The 23,061-nt window shown below is 33.8% G+C and overlaps 1 protein-coding gene across 2 annotated transcripts in view; it reads left to right on the forward strand.

The window, feature by feature from the left end:
• LOC139966115 (uncharacterized) overlaps positions 1-23,061 on the forward strand; it is a 73,615-nt gene that overhangs the window by 21,713 nt on the left and 28,841 nt on the right. The window contains exons 1-2 of one of the 2 annotated variants that reach the window (XM_071968819.1): positions 11,940-12,163; positions 12,811-12,991. In XM_071968819.1, coding sequence (XP_071824920.1) covers positions 12,878-12,991 — 114 coding nt within the window. In that variant the 5' untranslated portion in view covers positions 11,940-12,163; positions 12,811-12,877. Of the gene's footprint in view, positions 1-11,939; positions 12,164-12,810; positions 12,992-23,061 lie in introns of those variants that run through there. The other variant, XM_071968820.1, reaches the window with a different exon arrangement.

Raw genomic sequence — 23,061 nt, forward strand, 5'->3', positions numbered from 1 at the left:
GTCATTATGGATATAATTCGAGGTTGACGAGTACTCTAAAAGTGAAGAGCCGTATAAGCGGAGACACGCCTCCTGGTTGGTAGGATGTAAACTAAGAAATAATATTCGCCAAACACGCTCCTTAATTTCCGTTAAACATTGTATGTCGCAGAAAGAGAAAACACCAGATGTGATAAAAACATGTCTAATGGGTTTTATAGATAATTTTGACATCAGTGTCTTACCGTGTCGTGTGGTAAGTTAATTGTTTAGGTTACGAGAATCTGGTCTCCTAGTTAGCGAACCAGCTAATCTCTTCAACTGAACTGCGCTTGTACAGGCTTAGACGTTCATCTTGGAAACGATGTTCGCAGATGAAAACTTAATCTCGTTATCCAATGGTTTGGACAAAGAAAACTGTCAATTTGTGTTAAATACACATGTTTTGCTTGTCAAAAGTACAGATTAACATAAGAGGTCGTAACACTATTTGAAATTTATTACCAATATACTTGATAACAAATTAGCCAGGTTTTTTTTTGAAAATCTATTTTTATTCACTTTGGCAAAACATTTACATTCAAGATAACTCAAAAACATGACGTCGAATTCATAAAAATAGAAAAAAGGTATTATCTTGATAACTTTGCAAAGACACCATTTATATGAAGTTATTTATAAGAAACAACAACAAAATAAATAAACAAAAACAATAAATACCTGCAGGAATTTATCAGAAATGTGATTTTTTGTTTCGATTTCTTTTCATGTTTCACAAAAAAAGTAGAATCTGATCGAAACAAATGAACATGTAATACGACATAATCTTCGACTTCAAAATGCCTTTTCTAGTTGTGTTGACTTATTTCGTTAGATGTTGGTATAATGATTTGTATTTGCATTCAAGGCTCTGGCTGTGCCTCTTCATGTTTCAATGGTGACTGTGGGTTATATTATTATATTAGTATTAAGATATGTTCTATTTCCCCCCTCCATTTATTGATAACTCTAGAATCAAACGAACAATAAACTTCATACTTTCATACTAGATGCTTCAAATTATATAAACGTCATAACACAATAACAGTTGTTCTAAGAAAAACAACACAATGGATCGAACGAGATTAATGGACAAGAAAATCGTATGTCCCGAATTAGGCTTGTTCAAGTGCAAGAAGTTAACTTTACTTTTACTATAGGATATCGACGTTGTGTCTACTTTTTTACACTTACTGTCAACCTAAATTTATAGAAAAAATCCTCTACAACAGGAATACATTTATTCAATTTACATTGAAAGATGAAATGCTTCATATATAAAATAAGAAAATTGTATGGGTGAGCTACATTAACACCGAAACCAAGTAGGTTCTATTTTCATTCTGTAACAGAAAGCAGATTTCGAATAAATGGAGGGAACATAATCCTAATTCTAATTAATTTGATTAATAAAAAACAAGCGGAGTTTAATTTAGAGGTAAAGTCTTAAATCTAGTATATAATAATAGTTTGCTTTGGCATATATATATATATATATATATATATATATAAATATTAATATATATATATATATATATATATATATATATATATATATATATATATATATATATATATTCAATAGCGTATATTACTATTATATATAGAAGAAATTTATAACATTTAAATTATCAAAGGAAAAAAAGTAATTCAGTAAAACTAATATTAGCATTTTACATTGGTTTGAATTTTGAATTCATCTTCATCGTTGTGGAAACGTTTAAAGGAACTACTGAGTTGAACTATCTGAAAATAAATCTGAAAAGATCGTTTACCTGCGGTTCTTTATATATATAATCAAATAAAATCGAATAAACGAATTAAATAAATACATTTTTTCATCAGTAATTCAATTATCATTACATATATATTGATTTACAATATTAGGCTTTAGCTATAACTGTAGAAGGTTGTTTTTTTTATAATTGAGAAAGTTTATCATATGACTTCCAAACAATAACTTCCTATTTTCCCCGAAATTAACTAAAGATTGTTTAAAAGTGAACAAAATTTCAATTATTACAATAATGAATATGAAATTGATATTAAAGGCCACATAAGGTTTAGACTGACAGATTAATATAAGAATACAGACGTAACGGAAATTATTGTCAGATGCAGTAAGTATTAAAGAAATTTAATTATCAATTTTCTTATCGATAATTTAAAAATGGTTAACGAAGGATGGTTTCATATTTAGTAATGGAGAAACACTTTTATAAGATTTGATGCTAAAACCGGGGGCAAGATTTAAAAAGAAGCTACCTTAATTAATTTACAGAACGACAAATGAAAGCGTGGAATATTTCGGTTATGATTTTACTTAGAATTTTCAATTACATTAATATGAAATATATTCTTTACATTGATATGTAAAAGAAATTATGCGTCAAAAGTGTGTTGGAAGGTTTCGAAAGTGTGTGGCCATTTTAGCATATATAGCAATTTCCCGGTTACTATATATTTCATTTAGTTATAAATTAATGTGTGATCCGTTTGACGATATATAGAGGGGAGGAAGGTGTGGTTGATGGTGTGGGTAGGGGGTGGGGGAGGTAGTACTTGAAAAGGGGAACTTTAATTTGTCTTGAACCAATGCAATGGACAATACTACAGCATGCATGTACGACAAAAAAAGGAAGACTTCAACACCTTTAAGATATGTTTACATAGTATATATGTACTTTCAACTTACACGGCCCATGTTTATATTCAAAAGTAACTTGAACCTGCTCGGTTGTTTATAAAGCCTCTACATATAGCATCTATATATAGCCTCTATATATAGCCTATATATAGCCTATATATATACATATATTTATAGCCTATATATAAATATATATATATATAGGCTATATATAAATATAGGCTATATATATCTAGGCTATATATATATAGGTTATATATGTATAGAGGATTTTTATATAGCCTCTATATATAGTCTCTATTTATAGCCTATATATAGCCAATATATATATAACCTATCTATACATTTGTATATATATATATATATATATATATATATATGGGATATATATAGGCTCGATATATGTATAGGATATCAATATATTTATATAGAGAGAGATATATAGATATGCATATATAAATGTTGCATAGCCCTTTTAAAAAAAAAATATTATTAAATGATATTATTAAATACTGCTTAACGTAATTACATAAAAATTCTATATTCCCCGAAAAAGAATGGAAAATATCAATATTAAATTTTATAAAATATAATAAAATCATAACAATCTTTTGCCATACGTTGCTTTTACATGTTATTCTCATCATCATCATCATCATTGTTTTTTGATATCAAGAACATATTGCGACAGCATATATAATCTCAATTGATATTTGGTTTCTTATACTAATTATTCTAACTACTAAATACAATGGTGGATCCCGAGAGAGCATGCGAAAGGTCTTTTGTGCTGGTGGCTAATGACAACTTGAACATGGTTATTTATTAACATTTGAAAAGGTGAAAAGTAGTCTAGACGTGATGTTATTTAAGGTACCATTTAGGTTTTATCGTTATGTCACCAACTCGTATTCCAGGATGGATAGGCCTGCAAATTGCTTTTAAATCAGGTGTTTTTTTTTCTCTCTCTTGTTTTGTTTGTGTGTGTGCATATTTTATTTTGAGTTTTGTTTTTGTGTTTATATATATTCAATATGTGTTCTCGGTCAACAATTTCATTCTGGTTTAGCCCACACACTTTATAGTTTTGAAGCAGTCATCTGCCGACCCCCATAACCATAAAATGATACTCCAGAGAACTAACAATTTCCCACCCTTTTTTTTATCGTTAAAAGAAACAACATAAATTGCATATTGCCGTATGTGAGCGTTACTGTGTATAGTATTCTCTCTGTTTAAAAGTAGATGAATTTCTTGTTGCCAAAATATCTTGTAATGAGATAGTGGGTGTGTATATAAACTAAGCAAGAAATATGTACCATTCTTTTATATGGGAGTCGGTGTTATAAACCTAATAAAGGCTAAGCTTACTTTTTCAGATTAAATCAGAATTGTTTATTTTGATGTTCGTTTGGTGTGGGGGAGGGTTGGATGTGTGTTAAATATTTCTTGTGACAGTAATGCAACTAACTAAAACTTCATCTTTATTCTCGTGTCTTTTTTCTTGAAGTAAAGGAAACCATATCAGCACAACCAGTTGCCTCAATCATATATAGGTCTATAGTAATCTTTTATCTATTTTAAATGCACCAACTTTCCATGGTATCCGCCATAACCCCCTTATTTACGAGTCGATGTATTTTTCTTGCAAACTTATTTGAAAAGAGGACAAAAAATATCACTTCATATCATTTTATGGAAGGGCCAGGCAAGACAGAAACCGAGGGTTGAAAAGTATATACTTGAACTCACACAGTTGACCGATATTCTGATTCAATCTACTCAGGTCATGCATGTTTAGGTAGGGCTGTGGTCGTGTGATCAACGACAATCGTTGCCTTATTTCAGTTATATCAAGAAATCAAACAGATACTTCAAAATATGGATATGCATTCCAAGAGGAGCAATAGTTGACCAATCGAAAGATGAGGTTGGGGGTTTGGGTGGGGGACCACAAGAACACTTAGTGAAGACCACAAGAACCACAAGTAGCGCTTTAGCCCACCCCGCCCTTGTCCCACCTCGAAAATCCCATTTTCGATCCATTTTCGCAGTTAACAAAATCAATCATTCACAACTTGCTGAGACGGAATCAACATGATCCAGGGACCCGCCATCCGGCAGCCTGATTAGATTTCAAGGTTTGTGACAGGCCTTATACACAATACTAGTAGGATAACTACTAGCCTATGTTCACTGACAATCCATGTCAACTAAGATTCTGAGACAAATATCAAGATTTCAAAATCCTTGCTTGCGTACAACTCTTTATCAGTGCAGCTGCTCTCTGGTTATGCATGCCCTTTGACATCATTAACATATTTCATTAAGATAAAAACTGAACTCTTCTTTACATATACGTACTGCGCTAGCCTATGTATGCAGAAACCTTTTTGCGATAAGTTTGTGACTATAGTTGATCATCGCCCACCTGTTCGTCGCATACATTACATCAGATAACATTATGGATACAACGACATGAGGTCACACACAGGTCATCTCTGAGGTAACGTGTACTCTCACTGCCAGTCGTTTCAATGTCACGCGGTTTGTTTAGATCATTACAGTTTATTTTCATGCCTTGATATCCTTCGATGGACCTGATGCAAAAAAATCAATCGTGCCACCACACTCCAGACTCAACTCGAGACCCGCCTCTTCCTCTACGGGCGCCATGGTTTCCAACCCGCCGCCAAAGATACGGTGGGGTCAGCGGCTAAGGTCCTCAGCTTACAAACAAACATCCTAATACAAGCCCAATTGTCCTGGTTTAAAGTCAACTTGAAGTTAAGAGTGTTCAGGAAATGTTCAAGCAATTGTAATAATCCGGTTTGGGGAAATTGTTGGAGAATCAGGAGAGGATTAAGGTATGTCTTTCATGCACGGTGACTCAAAACACCCCTGTACGTGCTACCATATAGAGAGCCATAACGGAATAGTAACCATGTCTCCAACATGTTCGAATCTGTGTTATTGTACTTTTGACAATGGTTGTTGAACAAATTTAACGAGAAATACCTCCCCATTAATCCATCTGCTGATTTTCAGTTATTTTTTTCAATTATTTGGGATTATATTTTTAACATTTCCTCTTTCAAGGTCTTTTACCTCTTTGGAAGTGATCGAAAATGTCAACTTAGGCATGGCGTAAAATTGTCAGCCTAGAGTGCATGTATTTAGCACATGCCATAGAATAGAGGACAGGGGTGAGACAGGGGACACTATTTGTTGAAATGTTATGTGATGGTGAAATGGTGGCTGCCAGTTTGCTTAAATATGTTATGCCACATGAAAAGAAAAAATGAAACACAAAAGTGTTAGGAAAAAGAGAAACAATAAAACAAGCACTAGTGGCTAAATAATGTCACTTTTAGTCTTGTTCAAGTCATTTAGTTGCTGCATTTGATGTCTCCCAAACGAAAATATAGATATCACTAAAAGCGAACATTTTTTCTTCTGATTTTATGGTGAATTTAACATTGTCAAAATTGTAGATTAAATATTCAGTGTAATTAAAATAATATATATATATGCAATTTTTATCTTTTTCGTAAATTATATATCTAGCATAACACATACACACGCTGACATGAACGAACGAACGAAAGAGCGCATGCGCTTGCACACGCCTAGGCAATCCGTCTGCTAACTAAATTTTCATTTGACCACACTTTTCAAACCAGTAAAAACGTATAACATCAATAGAAGAAGGATAAAACCTCAACAAATAACGTAATGTTTTTTTCCCGTAATACCGATTAACTTACCTTATCAGACACATTTCCACAACAAAATTAATCTGCTTCTCGGTGTTTTATGAGAGGTAATTCGGACAAAATTAGCACATTTATAATTATCAGATTTTGGTCTCAATTTCAGTGGCGTATATTGCTTATGGAATAAAAATTTGACTGAATGAAATATACCTAATAATAGGTTTCAAAGTGAGGTATGGTACCATAAACATTGCAAAGAAATAGAGGATGTTTATATACGGTTAAACTCCAAGGTGAGCTGACGCTCATTGCCACCAGATAAACACAGGCAAGCAGTACGACTTATATATGCTCGATTGAAGACTTGTTTGAGCCAAATTGTAGTCCTAGTATTAAAATTATAATTATATATATATATATATATATATATATATATATATGTATGTATATATATATATATATATATATGTATATGTATATATATATATATATTTTATATATATATATTTTTTTATTTTTTTTTTTATTTATATATATATATATTTTTTTTTTTTTTTTTTTGGGGGGTCAATATTTTTAACAAAGCAACTAAATTTTACTGAAAATAGGTTTATATGTAAATTGTTATTGAATTAACTTTTAGGCTCTCCCCTAACATATTTTGTGTACGTTGATGAGCGGGTAACGTACGTAATGCAACTGAACGTGTTTCCATTGTTACAACGACCAGACACGTTTCATACAGACTTAAAGTAACCTGCTAAAGTGAATGTTTTCGACTATTACTTGAGTATTTATAACGACGCTTGGTTTAAGTCCAATTCGTTAACTACATTGTTATTGTATATCAGTACTGACCAGCATTTAAAAATTGACCAAAATCAACTCAAAACTGCAAAATGACGTAGTATAATAATGACGTGGATGATCCTTTAGTTGTGAATTCCAAGGGTGAATTAGGCAGTGGTGTAAAAAAAGAAGTCTAGATGCGCCCCTGGAATAAGGGATCGTAAAAAAGGAACTACTGCAACAATGAACACAAACAAATATTGTGGGGAGGGGGAATGGAGGCGGGTGGCAGATGGTAGGTGGCAGGAGGCAGGTGGTAGGTGGCAGGTGGCAGGTGATAGGGCATGTGAAAACCCGCCATTTAGTAAGGCTGCCGCCCATTTTAGCCACTGCCCACTTCCTCGCCTTCTTCACTGAGACTAGTAAAGTAAACACTAGAGAGCCTATTATTGCCCGAAGCAGGTAAACTGTTATGGCTGTGGTATTAAAAGGGCGCATTTTCAAATGGGCAGGAGGGAAGGATCACACACAAGTCGGATAAAAAAACGCGTCGCATGTTCGAAAAGTTCATTCAATTCAAGCTACTTCGGGGTTGAGAGGAATGAATAAATCATAGGGTAAACATTACAGAGGGCGTTTCTAGTGGATGACCCCTGCTCCCTGCAGCCTGCCCCTGCCCTGCTTTTGGCCCTGTCCCATATCCCCTATTCCTACCATTTCTCGCAAACACGGGACCATGTCTCTTCCTGGTTGTAGTCCCAATCTAACTGTCGGCAGAGGTTTGCCAAAATTTGCTATGGTTTTTCTTTTTCTATTTCTCTCTCTATATCTCTCCATTTATGAAATGTAATCTATCCCATTAATTAAATAAACAGTAACTTAAAAGTAAAGGTAAACGTAAATAAACTAATTAACAAATAAAAAATAAAAACATGCTTCCTTTGCCAATTTTTAATGAACAGGAAACTAGGATGACACATCATCGCATATCCTATGGTTACCAGACGGTAAGCAATAAAATGGCGTCGTCCAAATTACTCCATATATATATTTACATATATCATGGTTTGTTATAGGTAGTACTAGTAAAGATTAAACATGTTCGCCTCACCGGTGGAAACCCCGTATCACACTTAAAGAAGCTGTTGGTTTATAGACAAGCTTCTGTTGGTTAAACACCAAAAGCAAAAAAGGATAAAGAGCGGTTTGTTCTTTCTTCTATCGTCAAGGAAACCGAAGTACATTTTTATGAGTTTTGTATTGCATATTTATTGATTCTCAATTCGTATACGTTTTATATAGGCCCACGTAAAAGCACCCCTCGATGGACTTATTTACGTCAGATTTTCATGACGAAAAGGGATCAATGTATAGCAACCTTAAAAAATATTTGCAGCTAAGGAACTCGATTAGAGATACAAATTATTTTACTAGTCCTGCCCCCTTGTCTAGGTACGATATTGTTATGAACGATTAGGTCTGTTAATTGCAAACTTGTTCGATAAACTAATTATGCATGATATGCAGCCATCCCGTAGCCAATCACATACACAGATGTGGTTGCATATGTGACGTCACTACTGTCAATGTTACTATCAACGATAGTTATTCAAATAAAATATATCGTGCGCGCAATCTGTACAACTGCACGCACAACTGTCCATAATTACCGTATGATTAGTTCAATGTGGTTAAAATCGACACGCATATCGGCCTATTAATCGTGCGCATGATCAAACAAATATATGCACATAAGAAGCATGTCCATGTTTAGGTGTGTGTATGTGTATGTGTGTTTGCCTTTTAAAGGAAACCAGTTGATTATCTCTGTTCAGTGGTACCCTACATGAATACCAACGCGGTATTTGAAAGGTCAACCATTAATCCAGGGTCAAGGTGGCTGCGGATGTTACAGATCTCGTGATCTTGATTAAAAGATTTGAACAGTATCAGTGATGTTTCATACCTACAAATGGTATCATCCTTATTATAAGTTACCACATAAGCATAACCAGGTACCGTACTAGTTTTTTAAAATTGAAATTATTGCAGCCACACACGGAAAAATAGCATATGCAGTCAATCTGATAACATTATATTGGATTTCAATTCAGGATTTTTGTGGCGTCGTTGATTATGTTTTGAGTAACCGGATAAAAAGTATACTGTGTCATCCATTATATTTGTTATTCAGAACCGTCTGTAAAACCTTTCGAGAAAATCTAGTCCACATGCGATTAGTATGCAGTTGGCTATTGCGTAATCCCTACAAACCAATTGTCTCTATGGTAATAGCGGGGGCCCTGGTTATAGTAAAACCCCCTTTCCCTCTCCCTCCCCTTCTCCATTCCATTCCATCAATATCAATATTGTTGTTTACTTTGCATAACGGATTTTGGATACGAGGAATACATACATGTTTATGCATGTGTAATATGCGAGAGGAATATTATGGAAAGAACTGGTTGGTTAATAAAACTAACACGGTTATCCGTCGACAAGAAGGGTTTCGTGTAAAATTAATCAGAGAACGCTTCCGGGTTTGGACCAAGGGGCTACTCGGGACCTCTCCCTGTTTGTAATTTGTATTATTTTTACTGCGTTAATTCGCATATCCCTTCAACATGCTGCAGTATGAGGATACTGCCGTAAGCATACATACCCGGTTCTTCTTTACAACACGTTCAGTTGAGCTTTCATGGATTTGATTTACTATATTCTATCTATCAAACTCACATATCTTGACCAGTAAGGTGAGACCTGATTAAGGCCAAAGTTGAGACTGGCGTAATCCAGGTTATGCTCGACCCCAGTCTCATGCCAGTGGGAAATCTGACAATGAAGGACTACTTTAATCTGGCCCTCCGCCATCATAGTGAGTTATCATTGATCCAGTGTCAGATAATAATTGCGTGGTATGTGACTTCACCAGTTTCAGACTACACGTTGTCTTGGATTATACTATTTTGTGTAAGTTTCATTAAGCCATGCAATATTTCCACATAACTGTATACCCATGCTCAAGCATGCAGAGACGTATATAGTTGGCCGTTTTTAGGCCGCCCTATCCTTCTTCTAAAAGAAACAAAAAAAATTTTCTGTCATTTTGGGGTGGGGATGGGGTGGGGGTACAGACTTTTATTTGAGAGGGCCCCACCACTCCCCCTCCGCCTCCCCTCGTAGCAATGCCACTGCGCTCAGTTCAACTTCGATGTCAATGTGGGATAAAATCACTTGGCTTCTCCTAACTCAATGGCGGCGGGTATTATTCATCGTAGAAGTGCAATACATATATTGTACGTTTGTGTGTGTGTCTTTGCACATGTACGATACTCGTTCGGTTTATATAGGTCATCGGTATTGCCCCCAAATATGTTAGAATGTCAGTTCAAGGTCAGCCATGCTCAAATTTTACAACAGGCCTTGTACTGTCACCCTATAAAAGAAAAAGAAAATAAATGGTCTTTTCGAGCAATCCTTCAATGGCTGGTAATATTTAGGAAGCGGACCAGAACCGCTTCGACAGTCATTTTATTTTTAATCTTATCATTTCAAATCAGTAAAAAGCTAGTTATATTTCTTTCTAGTGTGCTAAATATGGGACCACTATGCAGATGATTAGTAATGGCACAGAATATCAACGTGCATCAGTAATAGTAAATTGAACGCCGCGAAATACAGCTTAAACTGCAGGCTACAACACGCTTATTGGTAACTGTCAATTTATATAGATTTGGATAGCCTATACACAAAGAAGAAATTAAAAAGTACGAATAATTATATTAATGATAAACCTTTTCTTTGTAGATTTTATCTCTTTGTTTTCAAAAATAAACAAACGTTTTATGATTCAATTTATAATTACCAAGCGACAGATTGACTTGAGCGATCGTCTCATAAAGGTAAGGATATAAAATATGTGCAAAATTACAGAATATATTATAATTTTTGGAAACAAGTAAATTATTATCATTATGTCTTATTAACATAGACGTAAAATTCGATACTCACTTAATTCAAGGAGAATCTGAATAGAATTAACCGCCAACCCATGAATCTATACTTTATTCATTCTTACTCTATACTATATACAGAACTGAAAATTCTGTCGATTTTAATGTTTTTCTTTCAATTTCATTTTTCGCAAATATCAAATGCTTTTACTCTGAATCTGTGACCTCACCATGAAGCTTCCTGAAGGATTGCGGCAACTATTTGAGCAACAACGTGGTTCCTCTGTCCTTGAATAAACATATAATCCGCCAAATGTAACCCGGCAGAATATAAACATACCTGTCACGCACTTCAAGAAGTTTGGAACTATATCGCACGGGTATAGTTTAAACCCCCCTTGCTAAATCCAACCCGCTTCTTACACCCTCACACATGGAAAGTTTTGCCACCCCGCCCCCCCTCTTTTTGTGTGTGTGTTAAAAACACGTCTATTTTATTTCGCTCTCATCTTATACTAAAAGGATCTACTTGTTCAATGTCGATTGAACCATTGAATGAAAGCGATTTATGGCTACATTTTCTCTGTTCTACCTTAGCGAGGATAAATACATAACAGGACAGCAACATTCCAAACATTGACTTAACCAGTCGAAAAAGGCAAGAAAAGATAAAACGGTATGCAACTTTATCTCTTTATATTAGGGGAAAAAAAAGTACAAAAGCAGTGATCACTACAAACAGGATTTCCTTTGGTAACTGGTCAACGAAGTGTCCATAGCAGCGGATAAGGTAACACTTGTCAATTTGTCTGCGGGAACCCATTGCTAGCTACGCTACGCATGCGCAAAAAACGTCATCCATTCATACCCCTCGCCAATGGTGATTGCCGTAGTAAAACGACTTTTCAATATATAGACCGATGCTGGCCCGCGCATGAAATACAAACATTCGAATTACTTTTACTAGTTGGATTGTCTTCGAGGGAAGTTGTAAACCGGGAACAGCGTGTGCATCTGGGGTCGTTTTTGCTTACAACACGGTAAACCGAGAAACCATCACCGTTTAGTAGTGTTCAGTGTAAATCAAACTATTGTGAATTTTTGTTGTTTTTGTTTTAGAAAACAAAGGAAATATTCTTTCATCGACTCACGTTTTAATTACGATTATCTTAAAAGTTGGCAATAAATTTTTAATTGAGCTAATTAGAATAGAATCATGATATTTTCACAATTTCTCAGTGAATTAGTATTGCCAACCTTTTCTCAATAACATGAATTTTTCAATATTGAGATTTCTAAAACATATGGAATAGCAATCAACATATCTTCTTTTTTTCCAAACATAAGGAGTAAATTAAAACTTGGTATGCTGTTCGGCTAGTAAGAGGTAATTATACTGGATATTCTATCTAATAAAGAAAACTTCTTAATTAATTTCTCTTTTCCAAAGGAAGAAAAGAAGGGATTTTTTTGTTTACGCAAGCCTTTTGTTTATTCTGGAGACGTTGCAAGTGTGTCGTTAAACTGTACCACCTTGGACAAGTGTTTCCCTGTACCCTGTTGTGTGGCTTTATCACGACAATAAATAGTATCGCTTCAAATGTTTTTCTCCTGTTTTATGTTTTCATTTAAATGGAATCATATTAAAATTTGTCATTTCTGCCTTTTTCTTTTGCGTGAATTCTAGTGGATTTATCCAACCATCGGGACAGGCAGTAAATCACAGGAATCTTAGTGAAAATTGAAGATTAACCATGTTTGGAACAACGATGGAACATTCGCTGTACGGATCTAGCGGGGGATCTTCGGCAGTCTTGCATCACTACCCTGCATCAATACCAACGGCTTCTCAACACACCTCTTATCAGGTTAGTTACCCTTTGATTTCTTCTTTTCATCTTTCCCTGAGCAATTTAGAGGAATCCAACACAATACATTTTGTATAGGACACATCATTAATTTTAATTGACAATGCGGAAGTGCCATCAAGATAATTATGTATAGCCCTATACCATCATCAGGAAAAAAAATCAATCGTTTACTCTCCAGTACCGTGCTAATGACAATGATATGTACGCCATGCACAACGCAGAGCGTTGTTATATTACTAATCAACTATAAATATGAAACTAAAACAGCCGAAAAGTTGCAGCAATAATGTTTCATAAAATATAATATTATTATTATCATTCACATATATTTTGCGGAAATTCTAGTGAAGTTTTAATTGCGTTTGAATGTCTTCTTTTTTTTAAAATATTATTTATTATTGTAACCAGTACTAGTAGACTTATAATCATTCATTTATTTTGTTTCGGACAATATCAATGTTCTTTTCTTTATATTTTTGTCTTATAATCTTTTCTGGATAAACTTATTTCATTTACTTTATTTTTAATGTTTTTATTTGTATTAACATTCTTATGTTTTGTATCCTGTCGTTTTAAATCTTTATTGTTATAATCGGCATCATTTATTATAAGATATTAATATAATCTTCTTGAAATATAATTTTATCGTTAAATTTTGCTGAGAACCGTTTCTGTTTGTGTTAGGGAAAAAGCAAACAAAAACAAAATCTAACCTTCGCGATGTTCAATTCAAACTGACCTGTGGTAACCCACTACCCGTTTGAATAGCCTGCAACTGATACAGAAGAGGAATACTATCAAATCATCAAGTTATTTATCAACTTCTTTTGAAAATAAAATACCTTCTATATCGGATGTATATCTCTTGCGTGGGTAAACAATAAAAAAAATCAGCTCAGCGAAGATTGTTGATTAATTTACCCACATTTATGCATCATTTCAACATTTCTATTTATTTCTAAAAAAGTTAGTCAACTATACAACACTTATGCCCCAATGTATAGTTTACTATACGTACAATCATAACATTATGTTATGTATACTGCTAGGCCTATTAGGTATTACTCTAACAGACAACAAACCCTTTCCAAGACGGTATAGTGTGGAGTGACATCAGTTAATATCTTGAAAGGAAAGTTATGACTATATAAACATGAAGGGTACACAAGGGTAGCGTCAGGTGCCGGTAGTAAGTAGCCCCTTTATCAATTCCCAATTACCATAGACCTTCAAAGTGGTCAATGTCATGGTGTTTTATGACATGGCTGTTTAATGGATGCAACCGATGTTTCAGGTGTCTTCTGGTTACCTACAAATATCCAAATATGTAGATATCATTTTTTCAACATTTTACAGGTATGCTAAACTGGAGCTTTATCTTCCCTCATATACCTCCAGCCCTTTTGTCACGCTTTCCTATGTTTTTTCTTGTTTTTTTTCACTTCTTAATACGTTCAATTCCTGTACTTCTTGTCATTAATTTAAATTGTATTATAACCAAAGGCTACCTATCCAGGTTATTATCCAGGTAGGTGATAATGCGCCTGTTATCGCTATGTTGTGAACCTTGCACTCAATCTTTAGAAGCCAGTTCGCTACAAATTCCAAGTATATGCGTAATAAAATATCATTTCATTTTGTTGAAGATTCTTATCCTTGCTCTGCAGGTATCGGATCTGAAATTTATGACGCAAAATTTAGATTTTGATGTTGCGATTAGCATTGATACATGTTTATGTACATGACTTATTTACAGTATAACGGCTCTAGCATTTATGAAAGTATGAAGATAAAATCAACAAAATGATGGTCATAAATTTGGGCTACACCGCTAGTTTTTGTTTTTCCCCTTCGGGAGAGTGGGCATTGGAAAGGGGTAATGTCATCATAGCATATAATAATTCTTTCGTTTTCATTGAATCTTTCTGGAGATAAAGTTTAACCGAGTTATACTTTTACTAGTTATATTTTTGGCTTATTTGTTATTAATAGACCGTAAATAAAATTGCAATAATGACAGAATGATATACAGTAGCTTAAGATAATTATGCAAATAAAACCTATTGTCTATAGTCTGATCTATTGATCTTTTGTCTTCAACATCTCCTCAGTTATTAGTATCCTAGTTTTGTCTAGTAGAGCTCGTTCACACACCTTATTCTTCTAGCTGCAATCAATAAATTAGACAATATAAATTAGTAATTCTTCCAGCTGCAATCAATTAATAAGACAATATAAATTAGTAATGTGAATGCATGGTTTTCCCTCTATTCTTTAACTTGAAAACACAATGCTGAAGTGAATAGACAATGGTGCAATTACAAAAAAATGTGGTGTGAAGTTATTATTGAACAAAGTTTAATCATTTTACTTTTGTAAGAGTTAAGTTAGCAACAACTCAAACCTCCCGAGCGAAAAGTACAATTCTCTGGTAAAAAAAGCAAAAGAAGATTTTCGAGGAACAGTATCAATTAGCATCGAAATTTATAACATTTCGAAAGCGTGAATGGAGAGACATAAAATCATTTTAATGTGAATCATAATGGGAACTGGAAAAGTACTTGTGGAAACGGGTTGCAATTCTAATGTTTGTACAAATGCAGGGGAAACAGATTTCCAACCTATCAGTGTTATGTACTTGTAATTGAAGGGTTTATAGGTAAACATATCGTTAGAAACTAGCATAACGAGAAAGGCAGATAAAATATAAATGCATAGTAATTTCTCTGGAATTAGGTGGATTAACTTAATGGAAAATAGACGCATACCTCAACCTTTCATAATTAAAATCTAACCCTAAAACAAAAGGAACTATTAATTCAAAGATAAATGACACTGGAAATATCATTAGCAGCAAGTTTTCTCATTTTTCAAAACCGTCAATTTTCCCATCAGTTTCTCCAAATCGTCAATTCGTGTATAATGGATTAATTATATCAGCTCCCGCTGTATATAAACAAATGACGTGTAATCAAACGTGTTAACAAGCCACTTTTTGAACAAAAAATATTGACAAATGGCGTGAAAATAAATTAAAGTCATCTAGGGTCCACTTTTCTTTTCTTTTTTTTTGCAACAGGATGCAAAGAAAATATATTTCCATGACAGGAAACCTTAAAGCAGTTTGCGTTTGGATCATTTCCAAGTCCATTTATTTTTGTTTTATTTCTTAGTTTATAAACTATCAACTGGACAGATCAGAAATGCAAAATATACAATATAGAGTATTATGATTCTAAAAGATTTTAGATTTGCAACCTTAAAGATATCAGCGGTAGAAGAATGGTTAATGATAACAAGGGAACTAATGACTTATTTTGATTTAGCACATTTATAGTTTGAAATACGCTTACGTCATTATGACGTCAGACGAACTTGACACCTAAATTGTTTTCAGTCTCCAAAAGTGTCTCAAATATCTTTCATTAAATTGACTGAAAACTGATGAGCTACATGCTTATTAAATCCCGGCGTATATTAGGCCACCTTCACTCATTTCCATTTTACATCGTATTAAAAACATGATGGATTTTGACTAATGTTTTTACTTATGTTTACCTATAAGTATGTTTCTTTTCACAAAGTCAGCAGTTGCCTAATTGTACGTTAGATTCACACCCATCCTCAGCATGGTGGATATATGACAACACGGCTTGTCTTTTTTATCCTTCCCTCCTTCTTTTTTTTTCCTTCGACCCACCAACACTAATTCTTCACCGACCAGGCGCGGCGGAACGGGAAAATTATTGGGGGGGGGGGGGGGCTAATGTGTGGAGACTATCTAAGCGGAGCGCCACCATCGGTTGGCGCGGAGCGTACAAGAAAATTTTGGGTTTTTTAAACCCCCAGATGGCCGGAAACGGCACTTCCCGAGTGTTTTATGCTGCGAATACCTAGCTCTAAAATATGGGTCTCAAGTTCTTGAGTGTAGTAAATTACTACTTGCAATTAAATGCAATAATTAAATAAATGTCATAAGAAAACACTGAAAGCATTTCTTAATGTCAACAAATGGGTAATTCCAAACCATGTGCAGTTGCCAACAAATTTCTATGAACCAAGCACTGTCACGAATGCATGTACCCTATACAGTACAGGTGAAATGCTAATATTGTGTTTTTGTTATCACACTTAAGGCACTTTAGAAGGATAAACCCTACGAAAGATACATCTCCAATTAGAAGGAAATGTCCCTGAAGGATATATCCATGGGAAATGTGCTACCATTAGAAGGATATATCCTTCAGGGGATGTTGCATGGAGAACTGGCTGAAATGAGGCAAGTCATTGGCCTAATACAAGTCATTGGCCTAAGTCGAAGTTGTGTTGCGCTTACCGGTACTCACTGCTTCCACTTTTCACGGGGCGTGAAGACGCGGTTGGGGTGACAATGTGGTCTATAGCCAGAGGACGGGCCGAGGATCCCCCAGCATTTAGGGCATACTAAAATTATTACACCTATATAGTATACGTGTGCATCGGACAGATCGACAAGTATGCATTGAAAAATGGGCAGATGCACGTTTCGGAGCCTTGGTAAATATTGGGGGGGCTTATCATGCATTTGCCCCCTCAACTTTTTCATTGGGGGCTGAGCCCCCCCAAGCCCCCCGGTTCCGCCGCCACTGTCACCGACCCACCCACCCACTAATAACTAATCACCCCTTGTCCGTCCATTCTGGTCACCCATAAAAGTCCAATGTAAAGTAGGTTTGACAGTTCATATTTACCGTTATTACTATTTAAACTCAATGTTTTTCAAGCTGTAACAACCTTGAACTTAAAAACAGAGTACAAACAGAGTGAAAATAGAGCAACTCAACGAGACTTTCTCCTTCATAATCATGTCAAATGCATACTATAAAGATGCTTCTCAATACTGAATCAGTCTTATGTAAAATATAGTAATATACGGTAACTACACAATGGTAATTATTTTAAAGTATATATTCTTGGTGTAGATACTTGCTCTCTGTAAATGTAATGAAATCTTTCTTATAAAGACAATGACACTTTCTGTCCCGATTTTCATATGCAAATGAGACTGCAATTATTATTGCGACCGACTTAAGAAACTTGGTAACCATTAAACGATAGGCGTTAATTAAATTTCAACAGGGACGGATCTTTTGTTTTTGCGATATTGAACAATGATGCAACTAACAAACAAACAATATAGGTTTAGTCCCTTATTTCGAAATTGAGGGGACGTTACCTTTGGAAACCCAACAAGCTGCTTTAATTATATTAGAAATGAATATGTCGTAACTTTATTATATTTTAAATGATGTACTTTCTTGGGTTCTTTGAAAGTGCATAACTTCACCAGCCAAGCCTTTCGTTAAAAGAAGCTGAGCGTCGTCATCAACATCAGTTAAATACAATAAAAAATAATCTTGACCGTTGCCATGACAATCACTGAGGACAAAATAGAATATCTTGGCATCATATCTTTGTAATAAAATAGGAAATAAAACAAACACCATTTTTTCCTTTCCTTTTCCATTTAATAAGACCTAGATAGCAATGTTATTCTATACGGGAGTTCAGTTATAAGTATAATAACTCGATCAAAATGAATTCAATTTGCTTTTATGGTCCTTGCTTCCTCTTTCAGTGAAGGTAACATTATGTAATTTTAATTGAACTAATTAAACATAATTAAATTGATCTAAACCTTGATCATTGATTTTGAAAGCTGGTAGATGGTATTATTATTATGATTATTATTATATAATTTATTTTTAATCCGCCAATATTTCTTCATGGAATATGTTTACAAGTTGAGAATTGGTAACGAGCATTAAAAATAAATAGTAAATAATAATTTTACATGTTATTTATTTACTGCGACATATTGTAAGATTTATAATAATTCGATAGATATGAAACTTGATAAAAAAAATAAGAAAAAAACAGATAACTTTTCATTCCCGATCAAATTCTGAAACTGTGAATTCTCGTTCAGACACCATTGGATTTTTATATTAACAATTTTCTTTTGTTTCGTTTAATGAATACCTGTAGTAAATCCATCTGACTCTTAAATTAAATCAAATAAACAATATTCCTTTCAAGACTTTGCAAAACTGATTCCATTTATTTTCCAATGTTGTTTCACTTTCTTGACCATGTTATGAGTTTACTATACTGTCGCTATATGATTCGTACAAGCATATTTTTCACTTAAATTTCTTATCTTGTCCAATCTATATTGCTTGATAAACAATTTCTATTATGGGTAATTTGAAAAACAAAAAATTTAGCGATATAGTTTTCATAATGCATTTTCATCTTCAAGAATACCTTATAGTTTTCAATGATTGTAAAGATCTGAATATATCTTTACTTTTTATTATCTATGTTTCATTGTAAAATACTTATTATACTTTAAAATACCTATTTTTATTCCTTTTTTCCACACGTCTTGTTTAACTGTTGTGACGGGTATAATTCTTTTAACAGTTCTTTACTCAAATTTTGCCAAAAGTCATGTTTTTGAAACGTTTGCATTGAATGTTGGATTAAATTTTGATTGCTAAACAAGACAATAATTACAGAATTATTCCACATAATGATGACCAAACCGACATTTAGCCACCACTAAAACGACATTACAATATTAAATTATTTGAAATCTTCTAATTATTGAGATGTTTATAGATAAAAAATAAAAAAATCCTCTACTGACCGCTAATGGAATTACAGCTACTAACTTAACATAATTACGGAGGTTCCCATTAAGATACATTTTTTTCAATTTTTTAGTTCCACCCCCCCCCCCTACACTCACACATACTCAAACTCCCGTTAACAACAGCATTTCTATGTTTTGCAATTGCCAATATGTGAAGACGGTTCGAATTACAATATTTCAAATGTGTAATAATGTGTTCATAACACCGCACGTATACTATATGATATATATACTGCGGTAGTTTACTTTGTAATAACGGAACAGCAGTGGTGTGAAGCGACTTACGGAAGTCACCTAATATCAAGGTGACGGTTTATTGCAAAATATTTCTTAAATTAGTTATAACATACAAATAGGAATATAAGAGTGCAACAATTTCATCACCAGGAAGAGCTACGACAATAGAGCGGTTTATAATTCAGACTTTTTCCCCCGACTAAAAAGAAAAAAAGATGATTTTTTTCTGACTTCCAAGGATCGTTTCTCAATTAATAATTTTTTCCTTTAAAAAGTACGAGACATCGTTTCCAGATTGACGGAAATTTTCTTCACAAACAAAATCTAAAAAAAAAATTTTAAAATATATATAAAAATAATAATAACAATAATAATGAAAATAGTAAAATTTAAAATAAACTTATAGTTTAATGATGATTACCAGCTGATAAAATAAATTACAGACGTCTGGATTGTACTTTACGTTTACACACAGGAATTTACAAACAGCTGCTAAAAATCAAGAGAGATTTTTTTTAATTACCTCCTCGCTACGCATATACCATTATCATTACGTCAAATTATTTCAAGCCATATCAATATTAGGCTACAGTCTGATAGAACAAAGATGACAGTGACGTGTTAATGAGTTACAACAATAGAGGACTTATATATTATATTAACCTCAGATAAACCGGCAGTTGTTGAAATCGATCGGCTCTTGCTGGCTTCCGGTTTATCCGTGACCCCGAATTGTGGTGGTCAGTACAGGCTATCAATGTTTTGTTGGTCGAGCCTGAGAGAAAAATTCTTTTCACGAAGAACAACGGCCATTAATCGTTGGACCGATAGCTATTATTCTCATGGTCAATTCAACTGAATCATTAAGATGACTTGACTATTTTAACGACGTGAGTTTGTCAATTATCCGATTGAAACAAAGAAAAGTTAAATGTTTGATTAGGCGACGATTGCATTAAGATAAAGACTGTCAAATTCAACAAAGCTCGGACAAAGTGCGCTTGTACTTTTTATGCTAACAGTTCGGCCTTCCAAGAAAGAATGTCCGTTTTGGAAAATAGCGAGCATATACAATATAAAATGTAGACACATATAGTCTAGCTAACTATATTGCAAAGCTAAGGGATGGGGATGGTAGCGAATTGTCAGTAATGCGAACTTGTTTGATATTCGTTCGATGCCCCTATCTTGGGTGCCTGTCTGAAAGAGTACCATATACCAATGTGAAAGTATCAAAACCAGTTTTATCAGACTAAAGCATAAACCGTTTGGTCCCACCTTAGAAACTGCCTAAAGCAGGATTTCGTGTTACCTTTCCAATTGATATCCAAGAACTTGCTAAATAAAATCGTGCTCATACAAGTTTCAATTATAAACCAACGTTTTGTGTGTTTTGTGGAGCTACAAATAATATTGAACAGACCTAAATTTCTATCGTAAATTACTTGCATTTCCCACTTATTTGGCAAGGTTTTGCTTCAGAAATACGGAAATATCTCTTTTTAATTTTAATTGGTACTGACATTGTTGCGAGTACTTGTGATTCCTTAAGCTGACTCAACCGCTGCTTAAACGTCAAAATCTAGCGAAGCTACTCAACCTACAAAGGTTGAGAAATCATAATATTATTAATACTACAGCTGCATTAAAATCATCTTTAATGCCTCTAAGTGTTAGCTCAATTTCGGCTAGAAAGGTTAATACTTCTAAATTCTTGACCAAAAAGAATACAAACTTTCAACCATACATAAACAAACAAAACTAACCAATAAACAATAAAAGAAAAAGCAGAGACAGAAATCCTTTTATGAAAAGAAATTTATATAGGACATAATTTACAAAGTGGGTGACCATATCAGATTTATCTTCTGCGACATATAACTGTATTTATTCTGTTTAAATAGTAGCAAAACAAACCGTTAATAGATAATATTTATTGATTTATTTATTTATTTCAGAACGGAAATAATTAAATAATAATAACTCGTGCTTAAATTGGATGAATGAATTTCACGAGGCTCGTATAGAATTTGTAAGAAAAAAATCTTCACAAGCATTAGACTTTTCTTTCAAATTTTCATAGGTTCAAAGTATAGTTATTCGACGACCCTCTCTACTTTACATGAATTGCAAATCATCAAACTGACAAACCACCGTTGGCTTTGTTTTTAACTAAAAAAGCAGTGACTTGAGTTTTCTATCGCCCAGACAATGGCAAAGACTTGTTACATTATAGTTATATAGTGTACACCTAACAGCCGAAACATTATACACAATCAAGTATCTTGTAAAATTGAAATAGAAGAAAACGTTTTGAACTGGACGACTAATGCGATGGGATGCATTGTATCGATAAAATGTTTATAATCAACGAAAAATCATTAAAACAAACCATATCTAACATGTAGTCAGTTTGTTTTCATGATGTTCTTTTGCTGTAGAAATGTACAGATGAGAAGAACATTGAATTTGAGAAGCTTTACAAACTGACATAAATTTATTCAATACTTACAGGCCAACCATGTTTGGATACATGTCCATAATTATAGTTATCCACTTACTTCTGGTACCGTGCGCATGTGTGATGTGCTGACAGGACAACTTATTAAATTACTTAACAGAAAACCGAAACATAAAAAAAAATTAAGGGAAAAAAAGTTTTGTAACTCTGTCATTCTTTATTGGCATTTCATGGAACAGCTTTATCCATCATTTTATGTTGTAAACAATTTCAACAAATTCTGTATTATGTTCCCCTGTTCTCCGCAAAATATGGATTTGTCTAGAGTAAAACATTGTTATCTATTCTTGTTTTCTGCTAAATCCGGGTGGGTGGGGGGTGGGGCAACTTATAGTGTTGATTCGTCAATTTTAAAAAGCTAGTGTGGTTGTTGCTCGAAATAAGATTACAGCTATAGGTGAAACTTGTCATCTTTCTAAACTTTTCCCTCACTAAAATAAACGTATTATATATTATGCTTATTATTAATCACTTAAACATATAGAATGTCAACATTGAGATTTTTTTTGCGAATTTTGAACTCTTCCGATACTAATTGAAAAAAACGTCGATATGACAAGTTATTTAACTACATATGGAATTAAGTACTGTATCGTTAGATATTATTGAAAG

This window comes from Apostichopus japonicus, chromosome 4 (genome assembly GCF_037975245.1).
Source record: "Apostichopus japonicus isolate 1M-3 chromosome 4, ASM3797524v1, whole genome shotgun sequence".
Taxonomy (NCBI): Eukaryota; Metazoa; Echinodermata; class Holothuroidea; order Aspidochirotida; family Stichopodidae; genus Apostichopus; species Apostichopus japonicus.